Source organism: Megascapheus bottae, unplaced genomic scaffold (genome assembly GCF_031878675.1).
Source record: "Megascapheus bottae isolate mThoBot1 unplaced genomic scaffold, mThoBot2.hap1 H_2, whole genome shotgun sequence".
In the NCBI taxonomy this organism is placed as follows: Eukaryota; Metazoa; Chordata; class Mammalia; order Rodentia; family Geomyidae; genus Megascapheus; species Megascapheus bottae.
The window spans coordinates 567798-589371 of record NW_028327859.1 but is presented as its reverse complement, the minus strand read 5'-3'; the positions used below and the strand labels follow the sequence as shown (position 1 = coordinate 589371).

Genomic DNA, 21574 nt, shown 5'->3' with positions numbered 1-21574 from the left:
AACTGAGAAAGTTTTTCTTGCTAATTTCCTTACTTTAAAAAATTGAGTTTTTACTGAAAGAATGAAACAGGCACAAATGCAAGAAAAATACAAAGCAATCTGTAATGTGAGCCACTTTAGTGCACAAATGCTACCATATCTTTCTGAGCCACCCAATGCTTTCTAATGATTGGCTGCTTATACAAAAGTTATTTTTACGAAGGTTTTATTACAATGTTTCACTACTGTATCAGCATTTATGATCTATTCTTGGATAAAGTTATATAACTTAGTAGGAATATCTATGTTATCAAAATAGGTAAGCTGACTTTGTAACCCAAAGACCTAACATTTTAGACTAACCTTTAACTTGAAAAGTCTATGGTCATAAACTGTTATGTATCTCTCTATCTCAGACAAGTACTCTATATGCAAGCAAAACAGAATGCTCTTTTCCCCTAGACTAAGAAAAATATAGAAATACCTTATCTTTAAAAAAAATAACATTGTTAAATGATATATACTTCAATGCACCCTCCTCTTTTTCCCTTTGAACTTACACTGTTCTGCTAATGTATAAAGGAGGAAACACCTATGTATATTAGCTTAATTTCAGGTTAAGTATGGAGAATAAAACAATAGTTATATTCAGATGTGGCTACAGAGAAACAATCAGATTAAGGATTAATTCTCTTTACATGCTAAGGTCTTTTCCTCTATTTTCATTCCTTCAAAATATTTTCATGTTTTAATGTGAAAAATTTCAGGAAGATTCAGAGATAAAAATCTCTAAGATATAAGAGAGGTAAGATGTAAGAGATTCCTGTTTAACAATTCACATAATATGGAATTCATGTAAGTCATCTAATTACTTCCCAACTGGATAAGGACGAATAAATAGCTCAATAAAGTTGTCAAATGACTTATAAATCCACCTTCAAGAATATTTAAACAGTTTTAGACAATTTGGAACCAAGTGGACAATTAAAACTAGTGTCTTAAGAAGTTGTTAAAAGAGAAAAAATGGAAAAAGTGACAAAATACATGGTTTCCCTGGAAAGAAAATCCTTTCTTAGTGTTGTCAGGGTCCCATAATAGCTGTTGGAGATAGTCTATTACTGTTAATCAGGAAAGCAAGATACTTTCTATAGACTGTAAACTACCACTCAATACTGAGCCCCAGTCTACCAACCAGTGTTTATAATGTAAAAGGACTGTAATCACCTTAAGAAACAACCAATGATAAGAACAACTTTAAAATGGACATTGTTTTTTCCAAAGAAAGAAAAATAAAAAGTATTTCAGTACCTTGTCTTCCCTCATCATTGGTAAACAAACCAGCATCTGTACTGCTGAGACTGCTGGAATCACTGTAATAAAAAGGAAGGAAAGAAAAGATTAAAAAAAAATCAAAAGAACAATTGATTTCTAAAATGCAAAATTTTAAAAAGACATAACAGCTCAGAGATGTAACTCGACCCTGATAAAGGTCTCAAAGAAAATAGTTGATTTTTATTTTTAAATCAATTTGCAAATACTTGGTTCCATTAAACAGAGCATATTTTCTTTGGCACATAAAACCACAGGAATCTAATGGGATTCTGACAGTAAACCAGATGCGACTGCAAGGAGGGGCTGACACAATTGATGCACTTTATTATCCACCTTCATCATAAAGCTCATGGTTTCTTTCTTATGCTGTGCAAATCAACTTGGACCTAAAACATAATGCTTAATAAAATGGGGAAAGCTCAATAAGAGCAGGTTAATGCTTTTATGTGTATACGAAATACAAGGGTCTACAAGAAAATTATTTTTAGAGCCATATTTTCAAATGTTCCAGACATTACTTAGAATTCACAAAAGCTCTATTACTTGGTAAGGAAGGGGGAAAATATAGGTGGTGGCAATCCATTTAATTTAACAAAAATTACATTCACTCTAAGCAACAATAACAAAAAAATATCATTCCTTGGATCGCATCACTTCATCAGAATTTTGAGAATATGAGTAGAAATCAAGCAAACTGAAACAAATAGCAGATGTTCCCTTAACATGAAGTCAATTGTAATGGAAGAAAATGATAACTGTGGACCTGTGGACTCTCAAGAAAAAAAAAGTACAGTTCATGAAAACTCTCATGAACACTTTACTTTTTAAATTATAATTGTGTCAACCAAGAAAATGTCCCAGGTGATTTTAATTAAAATATTTACAGCATTTAGAACCAAAAGTAACTGACCTATTTTAAAAGTGTATTTTAACCTGCTTGAGCATTTTTAAATTGAGACCTCTGAGGTAAAATTTATTGATGATAGATGTAAGTTCACCTACTTATCTGAATATATCAATTTTCAGTTATCATTCAAAAAATAAGTATAAAGTCAGGCGCTGCCAACGGCTCACACCAGTAATCCTAGTTACATAGGAGGCTGAGATCTGAGGATCGCGGTTCAAAGCCAGCCTGAGTAGAAAAGTGCATGAGACTCTTACCTCCAATTAACCACCAGAAAAATGAAATGGCACTATGGTTTAAGTGATAGAGTGATAGCCTTGAGCTGAAGAGCGTAGGCCCAGAGTTAAAGCCCCAAGGCTGACAAGTGAAAGGTTTAAGCATTTGTCAACAGGCATACAGCATAGAATTACAAGGGATTTCAAGTGTTTTTTCTTTTACTTTCTTCAAATTAAGTGAATTCTTGAAGCTCCAGGTAATAAAACTTTGGTGATAAAATACTGTTTTCTAATCAGACCAAATCCATATTGCTTTAGTGACACAATAGACACAGTATATATAGGTACAATAATGAGAATTAAGGTTTGGGAATACTCTTGTTGTCCCAGTTCCAAGGGAAATTTAAGCAAGAGAATCAATGTCCAACTGAGTTTTCATCTAAAAAATAACCTGAAAGCAAATAATATTAAGTGAAATAAGCCAGAACTAAAGAAACATACACTCCATGTTTTCTTTTCCCTCATTTGTAACTTCTAGTATATGTCTAGGATCACAACAGCTCACTAGCTATGTACATATAACCATATAAAATGATGCTAAGCGAAATGAACTCCAGGATATGGAAACAAGTTCTTCTTTGTGGTGGTTGTTTTTAATGAATTATGTGAACTATGTGAAGTCATTTCTTTTTTCTTTATTTCTCCCTATGGTTTATCCCTTATTGTCACTGTATGTGATTTTGGTACCTGGTATATTGTATATACATTTATTTGAAATAGGGAAGGAAAGGGGAACAACAAAATGGTGAGACAAAGGACAATGGTGTAAATCAGTGTGACATCCATTCTCATGAGACAGTGTGTTGGAAATGAACTTGACTGTGTTGGAAATGAACTTGACAACTTGTGAGGGGGGAGGGATAAGAGAAAAAAATGTGTGGGGGCTAACAATGTTGGAGAAGAAATGTACTTACTACCTTACATATATAACTGTAACCCCACTGTACATACCCTGGAGACAAAATTAAATTTTAAAAAAGGGGGGGGACGCTAGGATGTGTGGCTCAAGAAATAAGAGTGCCAGGCAATTCTGGATTGTGTAAAACTATAAGTCAGGTTTTATAATTTGTAAGCAATAAAAATCCTTAGCAAGCTACTGATATTTTAAAATATCAAGTCAAATGTACATTGAGCAGGAAACAAACTTTCAATTCATAGGAATGAGAGTAGCAAACTGTACTTTATGAAGCACCAAACACTAATACTCTATAATTATAGAAATAAATAATTACATATATATAATTCTTGGAGTGATAAATGTATTATTATTCAAATGCATATTTTCCAACTGAAAATCCCTTTCCCTCTTTGTAGCTGAAAATTAAGTCATTACAACACAATCAAAAGACTTTGTTTAAATCAAATAAGCAATTTTGCTCTGTAAAAAAAAAAATCATAAATTGTTTAACAAAATATAACCATAGTTAACCATAACACTGCTATCATAATTACAATTTATAATTATTTTAAAATAGAATTAAAATATAAAACATTCAACCACAAACATTAAAGACAAATAGTTTCAAATTTAGAAAATGTAAGTCACCTTTCACTCATGAGTTCATCTGAGACTTTTTGCTCTTCATATTCCATTTTGTCCTTACCGGTCTGGCTTACTTCCTCATTTTCTAAAACTACTCCTTCATCCTGGATTTTTGGTCCTTGTCTACTTATTTTCAACTTCCTTTTTTTAACTTTATTCTTGGTAAATTCTTGATACTGATAAGCTCTGTTGTCCATGTCTTGATCTCTACAGCCTTCCGGTGGCTGGGTCATTGTCCGTTTGTTAGAGAGGTCCTGCGGGAGATCTACTGCCATACGCTTTACCTTCCTCCTCCTGCGCAGAGTCCTGTTCCCAAGGTTGTCTACAGCAAAATCAGACTCATGCCATAGAGGCCTTTTCCCTCGAACATTATTATTCAAATTGGATGATGGCCTGCGTTTTGCTACTAACATCTGGTCATCAGAGTCACTATGATCTTTTTTGTTACTATTGTGATTCTCTCTATAGTCCTTGCTTGGTTCTTCTAAACTAGAATCAGAACCATCACTTAAGCAATGACCAGTATCCCAAGAGTGGTGAACATTGTATGACCTCCTCTTCCTTCCTCTCCTTTTCCTGGCTTGGCGTTTCAGAGGACATGATATATTTCGAGAATGATCTCCTGTCTCAGCAAATCCACCTCGAGCTTGTTCGGAACTCTCCTCCAATGCTGAGACAAGATCATGAACCAGTTCTTCCATGGTTCTACTAAAATGCCTATGTAGAGAAAGAGAAACAAACAAAAATAGTCATCCCTAGTCTTTATCTAGTTTGCCATAGCAGAAAATTCACTCTAAAAATAAACTTAAGTCATTACAAAGTATTTGAAAGTTAATTTATTCAATGCATGAGTTTCAAATATTTTGATTCATTCAAATACTTTGATTCTTTATTACACCATCTTCTATAATTTTTCTAATTAAATATTTTTTAAAAAAGCACATAGTGGCACCTCTCTACAATTCCAAGATTCAGGAAGTTAAAAAAGTTAGTTGGAGACTAAATAGTGGTACATAGTTATACCTGGCTAAATAGTTAGACCTAGTCTTGATTAAAACAAAACAAAACCCTATATAATAAAAAAATAAACAGAAATTATTTCAAGTTAGAATAAATAAGTTAATGAGGCAACACAAGTTCCCAATACTTTTACATTTTTTTACTATTCAATTATGGAAAAGTTATTCTACTTAAATCACTTTTACTTGGTCTTGTCCCTGGTTCCCTGATCTTTTTCTAGAACCAGTTTTCCTGTAACAAATAGAATCCTCTCTGTTCTCTCCTTACCCACTAGTTTCTAAGACATGGAGGCACTGAAATTGTCCATTCACCCAACATTCTGAACAACCATTGCCAGAGTATACAAAATAGAAGCATATACTTAAGCCGTGCCCACCTCAATCCAGTAATGAAAACACAGTATTAACCTTCAAAGTAACTTGCATTAGTCTTCAAGGGTACATCATGAACCCATTCTGAAGCAGTCTCTTAGGTAATTTTAGTAAGGATAAGCATCAGTGTTCTTTGGGAACTTTAATAAATTATATAGCCTTTCCAACATGATTTCTAATTATTGTAAATTGTTTAGTGTGATATATAGCCTAGCAATTGACTGTATTTTCTAAACCTTACAAATAGTTTACATATTTACTTTTCTTATGAAGATCATAGGCAATCACTTTTCAAACTGAGATCTAAAAGTACTTGGGGATCAAATTATTCTCAATAATCCTCTAGGGACCTATATATTTCTAATGTCTACAGACAGGTAGACACAAAAATTTCTGAAAAGCCAGATAATATTTTAGGCTTTGTAGGTCATTAGGTATCTTACAATTACTCAACTTGTCATTACAATGCAAAAATAACCACAAGCAATTTCTATACCAATTAGTAAATTTCCTTGATAATAAGTTTTGTTTATAAAATCAAGTAGTGGCTAGCCGTAGTTTCTCAACCCTTTACTGTGTATATAGTCTATGAAGTCATCACCTATAATTTCAAGATTTGGCAAATTCTTTGAAGCAATTTCTGTTTTTCTTAATGATAACCTAAAGACAGACACAAATAGTGATACAAATGAAGATATCACATACACAACCAGTTTCTAATTATTTACTACTTATAAGATACCCTGCTAAGTATTTATATGTATTTCCTAATTTCATTTTCACCCCGAATCCTATGACATTGCCAAAGAGAGAAAGATAGAAGATCTGTCTCAATGGGACATAACTAGGTGGTAAAAGAAGACTTTAAATATTTGAAATTCCAGCAATCCAGTTCCAACCAGAGCTAAGAACAGCTTAGCCAATTCCAATACCAGTCTGTATTTCTTTCGTTTGACTGATTTAGACCAGGCAGGACTACCTGTTAACACATTAATGTGTGAAAGTTAAATGACTCAGTTACAATTTACAGTTTTAATTTTAAAGAAAAGAGGTGGGAAAGTCAAATTAACACCAGGAAGGGCTGCTGCTGCTGAGGTGAATTACACACACAAACACAAAACACAAACTCTTGTTTGTAGTGGCTAGAAGAGTGTATGTACATTTTGAACAATTATCAGTTAATCTGGGTTTGTATGTTCCAGATTCATGCCCTTTGCTAATCTGTAAAAACAAAAGATTCTATTTGGATACACAGGATTCAAAATGGTGGTAGCAAAGCAAATATAGTATTTTTAAACTTTTTTTATATTTATTACTTTTTGCCAGTCCTGGGACTTTCTGTTCTACCACTTGAGCCTCAGCATCACTACCCACTTTTTTCTATGTATGTGGTACCGAGGAATTGAACCTGGGTCTTCGTGCTTGCTAGTACTCTACTACTAGGCCAAACTCCCAGCCAAAAATATAATATTTCAAATAAACTCTGGCAGCCAGTTTGGCCTAGTGGTAGAGTAGATGCCTAGCACACATGAAGACAGGTTCGATTCCTTGGTAACACATAAATAGAAAAAGCTGGAAGCAGTGCTGTGGGTCAAGGGGTGGAGCTCTAGCCTTGAGAACAGTGCTAAGGCCCTGGGTTCAAGCCTCAGGACTTGCAAAAAAAAAAAACAAAAAAACTGGAAGACTGGCAATTTTTTTTTTTCTTTACAAGAAAATCCTGGTATCAGCATACAGCATTAAATTAAGAGGAATATAAATTACAGAGGACTAGGCACTGAATCATACTAGGAACAATAGCATAGACTATTTTGAAAAGCTGTGAAGGGACCCCTTTCTTGACTTCCCCCAAAATCCATCCCCTACAGGCATTTCCTGTCTTCATGACAAAGGAGTACTTAACTCAAGGTGGGGGCTGTAAATTACCTGATAACAGAGCTCAGATTACAAGAGCAGCTAAACTAGGTGGAATTACCAGAATTTCACCCCCACATTACCCCCTACAGAAGCTCACCTAGATGATAGGTCAGTTCAAACAGCAAAGGTGTCAGTGGATGCCCCAGCCATCACTCAAGTATACTGAGATTCCATTGGCCACCTGTGTATGGCCAAGCCCAACCACATGGCTGGTGGCCTATAAAAGCAGCCAGTAAGATTAGGTGGGGTCCCTCTCTCACATCTTAGAGACAGCGCTGACTGGTCAGTATGATTCTTGATGCTAGGCGCGGAATAAAACTTTAACTTCTGCTTTTGTGTCAGACTCGTTCCTTTGATCACCCTAATATTGGGGGACTGGACCCTAACAGTTGCATGTATCTTTATCAATATAGTTGAATAGTTGACTTGATTTTCCCTTAATGTAATGAATATCTTGTTCTTTTCCTTTACCTCTGAAATTCAATCTAACTATTAACTAGACATAATGTTGAACTTCTAAAAAAATTCATTTGAAGTCAGTTCAACATAAAAATTCATTTGAAGTCAGTTCAACATATATTAAAATAAGAATTTCTTTTACAACAGATTGTTCTAGAATAGCATACTTTTCCAAGACAGTGTTCTTATCAACAGGTTAATGATTAGTAAATACTAAAAAATAAAATTAATTCAATGCATATAGTATCGACTAAAATAAATATAATATTAACTAGAATTCAACTTTATTGTCAAGCTGCTTCATATCTCTCAGGTAAAATAGGGGTCTCTAGCCACAGAGAAATAAAATCATTAGAGATTACTGCGTGGCCAATGGCTCTTTTGTCTCCCTACTTTGGGAAATGTTCTTGAGTAAGGCCTTTTTTATTTAAGAAGAAACCCCAAAATATAGAACTTTTCTGTACAAATCCATATTTACATCTTATATTCTAATTTTAAGAAAATTATTTTCATTTGGAACTCATCTGGAAATACTGTAAGTAATAATAAGCATTAAATAAAATGTTTATAAATACTAAATAGTTGTTTTCTTAAAAATTGTCATGGAAGTGGCACAGTGGTTCACGCCTATAATCCTAGCTATTCAGGAGGCTGAGATCTGAGGATCTCAAGCCAGCCTAGGCACAAAAGGACTCTTATCTCCAATTAACCTCTAGAAAAAGGGAAGTGAGGCTTGGCTCAAGGGTAGGGGGGTAGCCTTGACCTGAAGAGCTCAGGGACAGTGCCCAGGCGGAGTTCAAGCCCCATGACCCATTAAAAAAAAAAAAAAAGTCATGAACAAAACTGACATATTATTTATTTTAATTTGGAATGTGTAAACTGGGAATGAGCATACCTATATCTTTTTTTCAGGTGGTAATGAATTATGCCAAGAAATTATAGCAGGTATGATCAATCTAAGATTTGCCAAGCCATTTTATTTAACAAATTTTTGGCCAAAGGTCAAGTATTCTCGTCTTTATCTAGGTAATAGTAAATATCCATTGAATTACCTACTTGGATTTTTCATCACCAGTTTCTAATTATTTCAAAAAAATTATTCTAAAAATGTCTGTTTAAGCATCAGGAAGATCAGCTAAGAAAGAAAATAAGGCATTACTAGGAGATTCCCTTAAAATCCTTTGGTTTAAAAAGCATTAGGAAATTGCCTTAGTTCTACTGTACTGCTTACTAAAAGACCAAGTTGACTATCTGCCCTAAAAGAGTTTAAAGAATACTTCCCAGTTAAAAATCATAAGCTTCTCCACCAAATAAAACTTGATTTCCAAAAGGAGAACAGAAGTTCCCTGCCTGGTCCCATTTTGTTACCGCAGGAACACTCAGGAAGTGTTCTGTTCTAATCCTGATGATTTTTGGAAAAAAACAGAAAAGGTTTAATTCTACTTTGCAAATTAATGATTTAGTAAGGCTAGCTCATTAATTATGCATGATGACCATTTTTTTTTTCATTTTTTGGTTTCATTTAATGGTGTCAAGACTCACTCAAAGCTTCTTTTCTTCTTCCTTCTAATTGCTTTCAAAATGTAAACAACTGATTTTAAAACTGCCTAAATGAGTCAGTCTTAACCAAATAAGATTTAAAAAAACCATATTAAAAAAGTAATATTCTAAATCTTGTCAACAAACATTCTAATAACATAAGCAAATTTTTGGTAGGATAACAAATGTCCTATTTATTGCTCACTTATGTTGCTGCCTAGTAAATACTGACTATATAAACTCAATTCTTAGATTAAAGATGAGAAGAAAACTGAACTACTAATTACCCATCATACTTCCTGATATGTAATAGATGTTTAAAAAAATTGTAGGAAAAAATTTTTTAAAAATTAAAAAAATCTATAGGATGAAGACATCAATAAAAGATTAAAGAGGAAATAAAATAACAAAAACATAATGGCTAAAAGTTTTGGAATATTTGCATTTTATATTTTCTGCCACATTGACAACCAAGACATTCCTTAGTTTTAAGTAAATGTGAAAGTAAGAGCAAATTACCAAAGATGGTGTGAAGTTCCCTAGTTTGTCATAAATAAGAATGCTAAGGCCCTCTACTAAAAGTGAATTTTCTCCAAATCATACTATCATGTTACTTTGATCCTTAACTGAAAGATAATCTTGGATCAAACAAACCCAACAGACAGAAAGTGAAGTCAATACAATGTGGGAAAAACTCAGTGAGTTAGTGAATTCAGACCTAACGAAAATCAAAATAGGGTGGGGGGAGGGAAATGGGAACCAAGACATGAGAAAGGGTATCAATGTATGTGAAGTAACACACCCTCTATCTGGTGAATATAATGTAACCCTTCTATTAATTACAATAAAAAATATATGGAAAAAAAGAAAATCAAAATACTAAACAGAATTCAAAGTACATTTTTGTGGCTTTAATTTAAAAAAAAATAGCAAAGCCACATAAGAAAGTGAAAAAAGTGTCACAGTTTAATAAAATATTTATACAAATTTATCTATTTAGTGCCTAAAAACTTTTTTTAAAGTAGTAGAAAAACAATTTACATATTCCTTGAGATACTGTATTCCTAAAGCTGAGTGGTTTAGGAATTTTTGTACAGGTACATTGGATTCATATTGCCAATGGTGATAAGTGCAACTCTATGTGACTATTTTTTTAAATACAGAGAATCATGACTCTACCTCAGAGATTTACCTATGCATGTAAAACCTGGCCACCAGTAACTAATTAAGGGTAGTATCCAGATTGCACTGGTTTTACATTACTGGGATAAAACTAATACACAGAGAGCAAATATTTGTTTAGTGAATAAAACAGAAAATTCCATTATGAAATTCTTAACTCTTCATTAAGCGGCCTGAGGTGACCTGTGAAAATGGTTCACTACTCTCTAGACCCAGAAAACCCCACAAAATCATGCAAGTCAAGAGGCTCAAACTCTCCTGTTCACTTTAAGAACACCAGAGAAACAACCCAGGCCATCAAGGGTATGCTATCCGAAAAGCTACAAAGTATCTTTGTAACTTTAAAGACTCAATGTGTGCCATTTCAGTTACAGTGGTGGAGTTGGCAGGTGTGCCCAGGCAAAACAGTGGGGCTTGGCATAGGGTCAGTGGCCCAAAAAAAGTGCTGAGTCTCTGCTGCACATGCTAAAAAACGCAGAGACTAATGGTAAACTGAAGGGATAGACTCCCTGGTCCTGAACACATCCAGATGAACAAAGCACCCAAGATGGGCAGCCAAACTTACAGAGACCGTGGTAGGATTCACCCATACATGAGCTCCCCATGCCACATTGAGATGGTCCTTACTGAAAAGGAACAAAACTGTTCCTAAACTAGAAAAGGACACTGCACAGAAGAAAAGGGTATCCCAAAAGAAACTGAAGAAACAAACACTTATGACACGAGAATAAACTTAGCATAAAATAAATGCAAATAAATGAATGTTGGTTATCATTTTAAAAAAAGAAAGAAATTCTGAAGCAGGAAATGATGGAGCATATCTGTCTTACCAGCAACTGTGAGGCAGAAGGATGGTGAGCAGATTTAACTGTGTCTATGTGAAACCCAGTCTCTGGGCACCATCACCACAACAAAATCAACAAGGAGGAAGAGGAGGAAAAGGAGAGAAGGACATGAAGGAAAGAGGAGGAGAAGGAAGGCAAGGGATGGGGAAGGGGAAGGGAAAAGAGATGGAAGAGGAGGAAAGGACAGAGTAGGGAAGGGTAGGTATGAAGAAAGAAGAAATTTTGAATGACTGGATAGTTTGTACAGATAACCCTAAAAAATAAAGGTGGTAGTTTTCTGGAATATATCAAGTGCTGGCTGGAAAGAATTACTTGGTATGTCAAGAAGTAAAAACAGTATAAGCTCTTCAAAAAATAAAGGTGCTTTTATATTATAAAGTGGTAAGTGTGATGGACAAGGCAGAGCAAGAGGGTCATTAAAAAGAAGACAGTTGCACTAAATTCAATATAACCCTGATAAGAGAAAAATCAACATCTACCTCCCTTTTCGAGATACTAAATGGTGAATCATTAAGAAGCCTACACTCCACAGAAAATCACAGGGTAATGGAAAAAGTCTCTATCTTGTTTGGTGTGGTAGTTATACAAACACATACAAATACAAGATAAATGAAATTAAGTACTTAAAAACCTTGCCTTTTATTCTTAAGTTAATTATACCATTAAAAATGACTCATGAAAATTGCTTCCTCCTTCCTTTACTGAAAATTGTATGTAAAAGCAGCTTAACCAAATCTATATTCATTATAAAAATAAACTATAAAATCACCTGAGCCAACTTGCAAACACCTGAGTAAACTATTTCTTTGCAACTTGTTATTAGTGCCATTTTTTCTAAGATTACAGACCACTATATTCCCCATGATTTATTTCAGCAGAAACTGAGAATTGGGCGTAAAGCTTTCTTTCTTTCACCCACTGGTCATAACTTCAAAGTCGATGAGTGCAAATGTCCTTGTCTGAGTTTCACTGATGATTTTGTGCACACTTGTAGGAGAAAGGATTGGCAGGAGTGTGAGACAGACTCCAAATTCCTGCTTCTGGTTCCAGAATTAAAACGTGTAGGGGGCAACGTTGGACAACTCACCGAAGTCTTCTGCGCCTAGGATATATGTTCTTGGTGTCATAGGGCTGGTCCAAGAATAGGATGTATTTTGTGAAAGTGGTTTGCTACGTTAAAACAATATGTATGAGCCGGGAGTTTGGCCTAGTGGTAGAGTGCTTGCCTAGCATGCACGAAGACCTGGGTTCCATTCCTTGGTACCATATGCTTAGAAAAGGCCGGAAGTGGTGCTGAGGCTCAAGTGGTAGAGCTCTAGCCTTGAGAAAAATCCAAGGACAGTGCTCAGGCCCTGAGCTTAAGCCCAGGATTGAAAAACAAAAAACTATATATATATGTGTGTGTGTGTGTGTGTGTGTGTGTGTGTGTGTGTGTGTGTGTGTGTGTGTGTGTGTGTGTGTGTGTGTGTGTGTGTGTGTGTGTGTGTTATTCTAAAGTGTCGCTGGTAGGGCGGATACTACACATATGGTCAAACTCCAAACTTGCTCCTGGGATTTATGTCCTTGGATAACACTGGTATCTCATTTGGACCAGGGGGTGCAGATGTGGGAGAGTCTAGAGACTGCCGTCTCCTCCCTCAGTCAGTTCCAGAACACTGGATTTCTGAGATTCCATCTTTCAGGGCCCTTAGTGCAATGTGGTCATTACGGTGTGGGCGTCGGGGAGTAAACTGTGAATTCAGATAAAAGTATCTCAAGCCTCTAACCTTGTCAGCAGTTACGGGGAGGGGCGGGTTTATCTCTCTATAGTACAGCAAGCTAAATTCCCAGATATGACAAGTAACAGCAAGCATGGAGGAATCTTTAGCACACACCACCCCAAAGCCTCCCCAGCACGGGGAGGGAGAGAGGCGTGAAAGCCTCAGGAGCGTCCATCAGCACTCTTCCCCCCCCCCCCAAACCCCGCATGCGGTCCAGGCCCAGACCCCCCCCCGCCCCCCCACTCCCCGCTCCCCACCAGCCCTCCACCCCGGCCCCGCCGGCCATCACACCCCTTCCGGGTGGCCCATCCCCGGGCGCCCGCCAGCCTCACCAGCTGTTCCCGGCGGATGGAGCTCCGTTCGGTTGGCGCCCGGCGGCCCCGAACATTAACGACACCCAGGAGCCTGGCCTTGAGGCTCAAGCCCGAGGACAGACGCCGACTACCACAGCCCCGGAGAGTTCGAGAGAGCGGTTCAGCATTTTGAGAGGAAGCTTCCGGAAGCGCCGGGAGGCGGAAACCGGAAGTCGGGAGCGACCATTCCCTCGCCGCTCGTCCCCGGAGCTCCGCCAGCCCCGCTTCTTCCTCTCACTTGTAGCTGCCCCTTCACACGCGGGAAAGAGAATACGTCTGGCTTTTGAGAAGACGTGCATTCACTTTCCCGGTGATCCGAAGACCCGAATGCGGGGGGGACAAACCGGTGCCCGGAGAGGCCACCCCCGCCTGGACCTGGGTCAATGGTTTCGCCCGGTTGTCATGGAGACCGGGAGAAACACCAGTGGCTCCCTCCTGACCTGGCGGCCATGGCCACTTTAGCTCGGCTGCAGGCTCGGTCGTCGTTTATAGAGAATCAATATTACTTTAGGAACCGGTAAGTCATTTAAAAAAATAAGAAGAAGACCCTGGAGTGACTGAGCCACTTGTTTCTCAGCGGGAGCTGGCTATTTAACAAATCCCTCCTTTCACTAAACTGCTTCCAGGTCTCCCCTGGAGTCCCTGCCAAGAGTTGAGGGTAAAGAAGGCTAAAACCACGGGGAGAGTGTGGGTAGAGGAAGGCCATACATTCTCAAGTGGAGATCATTTGAGGAAAAGCCCGGCAGAGATCAGATCAAGAAGGGATTCCTCCCTCCTCCTCCTAGTCCTCCTCCTAGTCCTCCTCCTCGCCCTCCTTGTCCTCCTCCTCCTCTTCCTCTTCCTCCTCCTCCTCCTCCTCTTCTTTTTCCTCTTCCTCTTTTTTCTCTTCCTCCTCCTCCTCCTCCCCCTCCTTCATCATTTCCCCACAATGTTAGGAAATCTGTTTGCTCCCTGGGGAAGAAGATCCAAAGGCCTCCTTGGTATCTATCACTCAAGCCGTCCAATTCAGTGAGCTCAGGGTGTCCCTGTCTGTCTAGGAATTTGAATGCCTGTGGTTTCACACACATCATGAAACATAATTGTTCTTCGACACTTAAAGTGAGAGTAAACCAATGTAAAAAGATACTTCGTACCAATGTATAACTTAATTTGGGTTTTGAGAAGTTGTAAAATATATATATATATATATATATATATGAATTCTCTTTCCCGGTCATCTTAAGACCCGGAAGCAGAGAGGATGAAGAAAGACACCATCAGCATTTGCCATTTCCCTAGGTCCCAAACCTCATTTTAACAGAGGCCTCTTTCCAACTTCAGAATCAACAACAACACAAAAAGCAAACAGGTAGTATACAATGTGGAGGCAGACCAGTGGGAAATACATCACTAGGACAAAATCCTTGCTGATCAGTTCTTAACATTTATCACATCTACTGCATTAGAACTGTGAACCTCTTAACACACTGAATTGTACCTCACCCCAGTGTCTCTCCATTTCCTGACACTGTTCTAAACATTGGAGATACAACTCACAAAAAAGAAAAAAGTCTTGGCAGAAACAGAACGTTAAGACTAAGTATATTTTTACCTTGGACTAAGTGTAACAGAAGTAGTATCCACCATAGCTCCCTGACAGGTGAATTCAGCAATAATTATTTGTCAAATAACTCCATTAATAAATTAGTCATTCTTTTTGTTTAACTAAATATATGAAAATAGCTAGCTAGGAATTATTCAGCATCATACTTGTTTATTGCTCATTGAGAATATGTGGCCACATGTATTTCTTTGTGACAGAAATATATCAGTGAAACAAGTTCCGTCACTCATGATATTCACCACCTAGTAGGGAATTTAGACATTTAAAAATTATAATAAGGTGGACAGTAGGAGAAACAGCTAACATATCTTGATCAGTGACTATAAATGACTGTCTTGTACTATGATATTTTCAGTATTGGTGTCAAAGAAATGACAAGGCATCTACCTAAAGGCTGGCACTGAAATGAGGCTGGTGATGAAAAATCCTTGTTGAGAATATATTTTACTAACTAATGAGATGGGTGATTCTTCCAAGTTAATTTTCCACTTTCAAAGTCTACTTGCTATCATATTAATATTGTTTCCCTTTAATGGTAAATTATCTTATTTCAACTATGTCTAATTGAAAAGGCATTGTTTAATCAAAAGTATGTCTGACAAGACTGAGATCTGAGGATCATAGTGTGAAGCCATCCCAGGCCAAAAGGTCTATAACATTCGTCTCTGATTAATTAACACAAGTAAAACTGTGGCTCAACTGGTAAAACACCAGCCTTGAATGATAGCTCAAGGGCACAGGCCCATGAATCTGAGCCCCAGTACCATCACACACACACACACACCCCTAAGGAAGTTACAATGTGTCCTTTTCATTATAGTGATGGACAATTAATCCTTGCATATATCACCCTATATTTTAGACATTAAAGGAACATTTGTCTAAATTTCTCCTGAGAACTTCATAAGTTCTAGTAAGATTCTCAACCCTATAATTGTGAATGAGATAGTCACTGATTTATTCAATATATTCTGAACACTTACTGTTTTCAAAACACTTTTTTAAATATGAGAGTGAAACCAGGCAACAAAAAATTAAGAGCAGCAGACCTTAAACTTGTAAGTGTTATAAGTGTCACAGAAGGAATATGACAAGGAAAGGCAAGCACAGTGAACCAAGATACTGTTTTGTGTAGAGCATATGAACAAGCTCTGCTGAACAGGTGATATTTGTGCATGAATTTAATCTATAAAAGGAATAATTTGGCATCTAGATAGATATATCAGGATCATGCAATCAAATGCCAGAAGAGTAAGTGATAAATCCTTGTCAGAAACCTATAGGAATGTATCAGAGGACATTGTTACACAGGAGAGCCAGTAGGTCAGAGAGGGCCAGAGCATTTAGAACTCTTTTTTTTTAATTTTTTATTGTAATTAGTAAAAGGGTTACATGATATTTGCCAGATAGAAGGTGCATTAATTCACATACATTGATACCCTTTCACATGTCTTGGTACCCATTACCCTCCCCCCACACACCCCCCACCCGTCTTGGTTTTCCCCCCTTCCCTATCAAATTTCAAAAGACCAAATACAAATAAATTCAATATGTCAGATAACAAAGTGAGATACTGTAACAATATGAGATAACCAAAGGACAGCAAAGGAGATGAGAGACAACATAGTACATTAAGGACAATCATTCGTTATATGGCTTTTGTTTCAATATCCTGGAGGTCTTTTCAATTAGCTTCATACTATATGGCCTTATGTATCAAGATTTTGCTCTATTGCAGTGCTAGTAGAGCCCAAGGTTTCTACTGATTATGACGAATGAGGGAAACCATTACTATCATAAGGATATAGGTTTCTAATTTGATCAATATAGGAAGTTCTGGCAGATTTTTCAGGAGAGGAATGACATAATCTCACTCTGTCTATAAAAAACAAATAATAAGGAAACCTTTGTCTTTAAATTGGATATGGCATTTTGTTTCTTTTTAAAATTTTCTTCATCATTTCCTCATTTTACTTAGTATCTTTGTATCTTTGTAGTTTTTGACAAATTTCAAGTCAAATACTCTTCTATAAAAGAAAAATAAATAGCATTTGAAATCATTTTAAAGCATGTATAATTTTAAGACAAGTAAACAGAACTATATCTGATATATCTAAACATCTTTTTAAATTACTTAGATGAAAGGAAACATATACATAAGGAAATGTGGAGGAATCTGTTGCAGAAGAAGAAAGCTAGAAATTTTGCATTATAGAAATCTTGTATAGGACTGTCAGAAATTAATGAGTTCATTTCCACAACCTAACTCTCAGACCTCATTCAGACTTTGCCATTTTCTCTAATGTTAATTGGATGAACAACCTAAACAGACCCTAACAGGAAATTGGAGCATGTTCTAATAATATTATAGCAAAGGATTCTGCTTATCTCTCTCTCTCTTTTTTTCTTTTTTTTTTGCCAGTCCTGGGCTTGGGCTCAGGGCCTAAGCACTGTCCCTGGATTTTCTCAAGGCTAGGGCTCTACCACTTGAGCCACAGCACCACTTCTGGCTTGCTTATCTCTTTTTGATGTGTGCATGGTACTGGGGCTTGAACTCAGGGCCTGGTGCTTTTCCTTAGCTGTGGTTTAAAACTGGTGCTCTACACTTGAACCATAGCACTATTTCCAGCTTTCTGGTGGTTAACTGGAGATTAAAATCCCAGAGACATCTCTGTGACTGGCTGGCTTTGAACCACAATCCTTAGATCTCAGCCTGGTGAGTATCTACAATTACAGGTATGTGCTACTGAAATCCAGTAGTTATCGTGAATTTGAAAATCTTTCGGTCTTTTATGTTTATGACCTTGACACTTTTGAAGATTCTAGATCCATCACTTTGAAGATACTAGATCAGTAAATCATTAATTTTGCTTTTTCTATTTTCTTCAGGACTAGAAGTGAGTTATGCATTATTGTCAAGAATATCATAAAGCTGTGGTTTAGTGATTTTCAACCTACTGCATACTGCATGATGTTATCCCATTAGTGATGACATCCATTTGGATTGTTTAAAGTGAAGTCCACTGTGCTCCACCCTGCATTATTCTTTGGTTTCCCTTGTAAATTAATAGTCTCTTTGAAGTAGGACCCTTGACACTATGTCTGTTTCCTGTTCCTCATCCAATTAATTTTGACGGTGTAGGTTTGTAGTTTCCTATTTTGTTTAATGAGTTAAAACCATTATCCTTGTCTGGCACCATGGCTCACGCCTGTAATCCGAGCTACTCAGGAGGCTGAGATCTGAGATCGGGGTTCAAAGCCAGCCTGGGCACTAAAGACCCTGAGATTCTTCTCTCCAATTAATCACAAGAAAAAAAGATGGGACGTGGGGCTGTGGCTCAAGGAGTAGAGCAGCAGCCTTGAAGTGAAGAGCTCAGGAACAGCACCCAGACCCAGAGTTCAAGCCCCATGACCCACAAAAAAAAAAAAAAAAAAAAAAAAAGGCATTATCCTTCAGATTTGACCAAGGGAGACACTCCAGGCTTTCTTCCGTCTTGAGCAATGTAATACTGCTTTGCTTTCTGACACAAAGTACTATTTGTTCAGCTGTACTTTTCCTGCTCTGTTCTAATCCATCATTCCTTCACAGAGTTTTGTTTTCCTTTTGATGAAACTACATTTCTATTCAGTATTGCAGCTCTTGGAGACTCACAGTGAGCAGAGTTAGAGCATGTGTGTGTGTGTGTGTGTGTGTGTGTGTGTGTGTGTGTGTGTGTGTGTTCATACACATTTTACATCTGTATTTTAGTAGTTCTCGTTGACAGCCCTCAATTCAGCACCATAAAATCTATCCTAGTTTTTTTTTTCTTTTTTCAGTTTTTGAGTGATCATCTTTCTGTGTGGCCCTAGCTAGTCCTGAATTTTTGAATACAAATAAATAAACCAATCCCCCATCTCTTACCCTCCTGAATAGTTGGGACACTACCTTTGAGATACCATATCTGGCTTCTCTCCTATTCCTCCAATAAAAGAAAAAGGCAAGAAAACAGGCACAAAACCCACACCCTATTATTTTTATTTTGTCTATTTATTGGATCCCATTCTAATTACTTGTGCTGGATATTTCACATGGAGGCGCTTGGATTGCCTTCTCTGCCCCCCCCCCCAAGCCAAGCCTTCTCTGACCTCCCCAAGCCAAGCCTTTTCTATATGGACCACTGTCCATATTAAGCTCAGATTGTGGCAGCCTACTTCGTGGAAATCTCTCACTATACACCCTCTATGCAACAACCCACCTACTTTATTTACCCATTGTCAATGACTGTAGGACATAATTTGGTCAGGAAATGAAGTGAGAAGGCAAAAGATGACATAAATATTTTAAAATAAGGAACTATGATGATTTCTACTTAATGATCTCATGCACATTTTTTATCTTTATTCATTGAGCTGAAGAGAAACAATGAGGGCAGTCAGTGGAAAACAAAAGCAGGCAGTAGATCTAACGTCCTATTTCTTGACACTGAGTGCTTCTTATTTGGCACATGGGTTATAATCAGAGTTATATAAATTAAATGTATCTTTTATTAGGCTCAAAATACTGAAAACTTAATAGACTATCTTTTTGCAAATCAACATTTCTGATACAGTATTCCATGAATACTGGAATTGTATTCCAATTTCTTAGAGTAGTTACACACATCCAGTAATGAACAAAAGGAGTATTAAATTTTAATTTAATCTTTATACATAGCTAATATGCATAGGTTAAAGAAAGAATAGCCTTTTTAGATGAAAAAGCATTTTGCATATTTTACTGGAATGATATTAAGCCACAAATTCTCTTTATATTTTTCTTTATTGTCAGTTAATTTTGACCACTAATGACACCAGGAATGTAGTGTTGCCTACGTTATAGCATTTATTTCTAGTTGATGATAAAGTGACTGGAAACTTCTGATTTTTCTTGATTTTTATTACATTGCTGGTAATACTTTTGGTCTTTCATCATTATTAATTCATTTAGTATTCATTGTGATAATACTGATCATAATAAATTTATTTCAAATTCATGTGGATGTCATATTTTATTCACTGCTATAGGATTTTCATTGTAATTTGGAACTAATTATTATACCATTAAAATGAAGTGTTACCCACATTTTTCATGTTAAACATAAAATGTCTAGCAGTTCATGACATATTGCATGAGTATTTGGCATCTCAGTGATAACCCAAGTATCTTTAAATTTCATTTTTAAGAAGTTAAAAGAAGAATGTGTGTGGAAATCAGTATTTGAGCACATAAGTTAAAGTTCAGCAGTGAGTTAGCTACCAATTAATTTTTAGTGTTCCTTTCCATTGTAATATATAATTCTTATTAATATAAGATGTGCTTATATTTATATACATTAATGCTAATACTCCAAGGAGATTAATTTTTTTCTACTTGACTAATGTCACCAGGAGAGATAAAAAAAACTCAAAACAAAGTGAGTTTGATTGCTTAACTTCTGCTTTTCGAATGACAATTATAATAGATGGTAACTTCATAATATAATAATAGGCAATATAGTAACTAATTGATTATTTCAAAGGGAATATTAGGTGTTGCTATGGACTCTACTCATATTGCCTGCTCCATTATAAAGCAGCATGTTGTTGATTGCTATGGGGAGGAAAAAGCAATACTTTCAGTAATTTCAATAGAGCATATTCAAATAATGGACCTCTAGCACAGACATTGCATGCTAATTGTAATGAAACATTTAATTGTCATAAGAAATAGCATTATATGGGGCAGGGAATTTGGTCCAGTGTTAAGAGTTCTTGCCTAGTATGCATGAAGACCTGGGTTTGATTCCTCCATACCACATACATAAAAAAAAGCCTCAAGTGGTGCTGTGGCTCAAGTGGTAAAGCATTGGCTTTGAGGAAAGCCCAAGGACAGTGCTCAGGCTCTGAGTCTGAGCCCCAGGACTGGCAAAAAAAGAAATAATGTACCCACTACCTTATTAGTGTAACTGTAACCCCTCTATAAATCATTATGATAATAAAAAATTTTAAAAATAAAATAAAGATAAAAAACCTTGATTAGATTTATGTTTTCAGATCATTCATGCAGTAGATTATAGAATACAGTGGAAAAAGTCATTTTGTGAAATAAGATTTGCAATTGCTTCAAAAAGATAAATGCAGACAACTAATTGCTTCATAATCTCTGATGTAAGCCCCTAAGTAGAAAATATTGCCATTCACAAAATATAAGAGGAAAAAAGCATTTAAAAAATGAAGGTGCATATGTGAGGGAAGAAAGGAGTTCTTTCATATACATTGAATTTTAGATACCTGAGGCTATCAAAACCAGATGTTTTAGGTACACAGATTGAGAGAGTTGTCTATTCTTTCAGAACCTATTCGGCTGTTTCTGTTGGTCACTCTTCTATGTTCTTCATAAGAGCAATGTCTTGAATTCTTCAGATATTTTATATATAATTTTATATATAATTTCACTTCTAATGTATTTTTATCTACCATTGCTATTGTTTTTAGGTC

At 36.4% G+C, this 21574-nt stretch overlaps 2 protein-coding genes across 7 annotated transcripts in view; one reads left to right on the top strand and one right to left on the bottom strand.

The window, feature by feature from the left end:
* The window catches only part of LOC150038949 (G patch domain-containing protein 2), a 131315-nt gene extending 117715 nt beyond the window's left edge, over nt 1-13600 (bottom strand). For both annotated transcript variants that reach the window (XM_090328175.1, XM_090328176.1), the window contains exons 1-3: nt 13456-13600; nt 4037-4750; nt 1288-1349 (exon numbers count right to left, since the gene is read on the bottom strand). In XM_090328175.1, the coding sequence (XP_090184301.1) occupies nt 1288-1349; nt 4037-4750; nt 13456-13511 (832 nt within the window). In that variant the 5' untranslated portion in view covers nt 13512-13600. The remainder of the gene's footprint in view (nt 1-1287; nt 1350-4036; nt 4751-13455) is intronic.
* Nucleotides 13601-13874: 274 nt separating this feature from the next.
* The window catches only part of LOC150038948 (spermatogenesis-associated protein 17-like), a 146314-nt gene continuing 138614 nt past the window's right edge, over nt 13875-21574 (top strand). For all 5 annotated transcript variants that reach the window (XM_090328180.1, XM_090328182.1, XM_090328178.1 and 2 more), the window contains exon 1: nt 13875-13993. In XM_090328180.1, coding sequence (XP_090184306.1) covers nt 13926-13993 — 68 coding nt within the window. In that variant the 5' untranslated portion in view covers nt 13875-13925. The remainder of the gene's footprint in view (nt 13994-21574) is intronic.